Genomic DNA, 1,691 nt, shown 5'->3' on the forward strand with positions numbered 1-1,691 from the left:
TCAAGGCACACCTAACGCCCTGGGCGAGCCAGGCTGGCTCCCCGCCAGTCCCGAGCTGCCGCCGCTGGCCCGGGACCACTCACCGTGTCTGCAGTCGCAGTAGCCCCAGTCCACCTTGCCGTGGGCGTGCCCGTAGAAGCACCAGGGTCTGCCCGCGCCGTCCGGGCTCCGGCAGAAGTTGTGGCGCTGCCCTCGCAGCTGAGCCCAGCTCGCCGGGGGCGACCGCTCGAGGAAGGGTGGCACCTCTGCCCAGCGCAGACAAGGGGCGCCGAAGTCCGTCACGTTGACCCAGGGCTCGCCAGCGGGGCAGTCCGGATGGTGCGGCCCCGGCGTGCGCCCGGCGTGCAGGGCGTGCAAGCGCTGGGCATGCAGCGCGGGCGGGGGGCGCGGGACGCGCGGGAGAGGGGGCGGCGGAGGCGTCCTCTGTTGCCGCTGCTGGGTGGGAAGGTAGTAAGGGTGCCGGGGACCTCGAGGGGGCGAATGGCGATAGCGGTGGTGGACGGGATAACTGACTAGATCAAAGCCGATCACTTCGGGGAGCGCCCCTAAAACCAGAGCCACCACGAAGCGGGCGAGCGTCATGGTGCCAGAGAAGCAGGGTTTGGTCCATGCTCCCCGGCTCCTTGGGTTCTGAAGAGGAGGAGGAGAGGAGGGGGCGGGGCTGCAGCGTCCCTCGAATCCCCCACTCGAGTCCCCTCCCCACTTCCCCCCGCGCGCGGACCGCCCTCCCTCCCATCTCGCCTCCCGCCGCGGGTCGATCGACGAGCCTCGCCTCCCTGGCTCCATGAGCGGTCGCCGGCGGTGAAATCTGAGCGCCGGCGGTGAAATCTTGAGACCCGACTGGTGGAGAGGACTCGCAAAGAGAAGGCGCGGACTCGGCGGGAGTGGTGGGACTGAGCCCAGGTAGCCAGCGTGGCACGAGCCCGGGAACTCTGCCCCCTGGCTGCGGGCGCGGGGCGCGCGTCGATCCCGGGCGGGACCTCCGCTCGGCCCCTAGCCGGCTCCCCGGCTGTCGCCCCCGGCCAGACCAGCTGCTGGCACCGCCGCAGCCTCGGTGTGCCCCAGCCAAGCTCGAGAGTGCGGGGGAAGGTCTGGGCTGCTCCTTGCCAGAAGGCAACACCATCACAACCCCGAGTCTGGCGGCTCCCAAGCTTGGCACCAGTCCCTGCAGTCCTCTCTCCTCCACCCCCGTGCCCTTTTCTCGATTTTGAAAACTTCAGAAGAAAAGCGTGGTTGGATTTAGTTACAACTCTCCCCTGACAGCCCAGGATAAAAGTGAACAAAGCACATGAGGAATGTTGAAGCCATTTTACCGAAGTGTGAGCTCCTCAAGGACAAGACCACGTTTCATTTAGCTTTATATCCCAGTGCTTAACACTGTGCCCAACACTTATTAGGCTCCAATAAACATTTGCTGAAATTAAATTCCTGAACTGACCCAGGCAAAAGAGCTTGAGCCTTTCCACTTCCTGCCTCCCACTTTCCACCGGGTGCGCTGGACAACACCAGTTGTTTGGTTATTACTGGGATTCAGTGAGGCCTTCTTAATACCAAATTTCCTTTCTAACCAGAGAAGACTTCATCCGTCCGGGTCTCCATCCTATCCAAAAAGTCCATCCCTCTAACACCTGCCTCGTTTTTGCAGGGCAATGGACTTGAGTTAAGCCTACACATTTGCCTCTCCAAAGTGG

The 1,691-nt window shown here is 63.4% G+C and overlaps 1 protein-coding gene across 1 annotated transcript; it reads right to left on the reverse strand.

Moving 5' to 3' along the window:
- LOC121101898 (neurotrypsin-like) lies at positions 1 to 629 on the reverse strand. The gene has a single exon (XM_040626566.1). The coding sequence runs from the start codon at positions 580 to 582 to the stop codon at positions 1 to 3; it is 582 nt and encodes a 193-aa protein (XP_040482500.1). The 5' UTR covers positions 583 to 629.
- Between the last annotated feature and the right edge of the window lie 1,062 nt (positions 630 to 1,691).

Source organism: Ursus maritimus, unplaced genomic scaffold (genome assembly GCF_017311325.1).
Source record: "Ursus maritimus isolate PB19 unplaced genomic scaffold, ASM1731132v1 scaffold_11, whole genome shotgun sequence".
Taxonomy (NCBI): domain Eukaryota; kingdom Metazoa; phylum Chordata; class Mammalia; order Carnivora; family Ursidae; genus Ursus; species Ursus maritimus.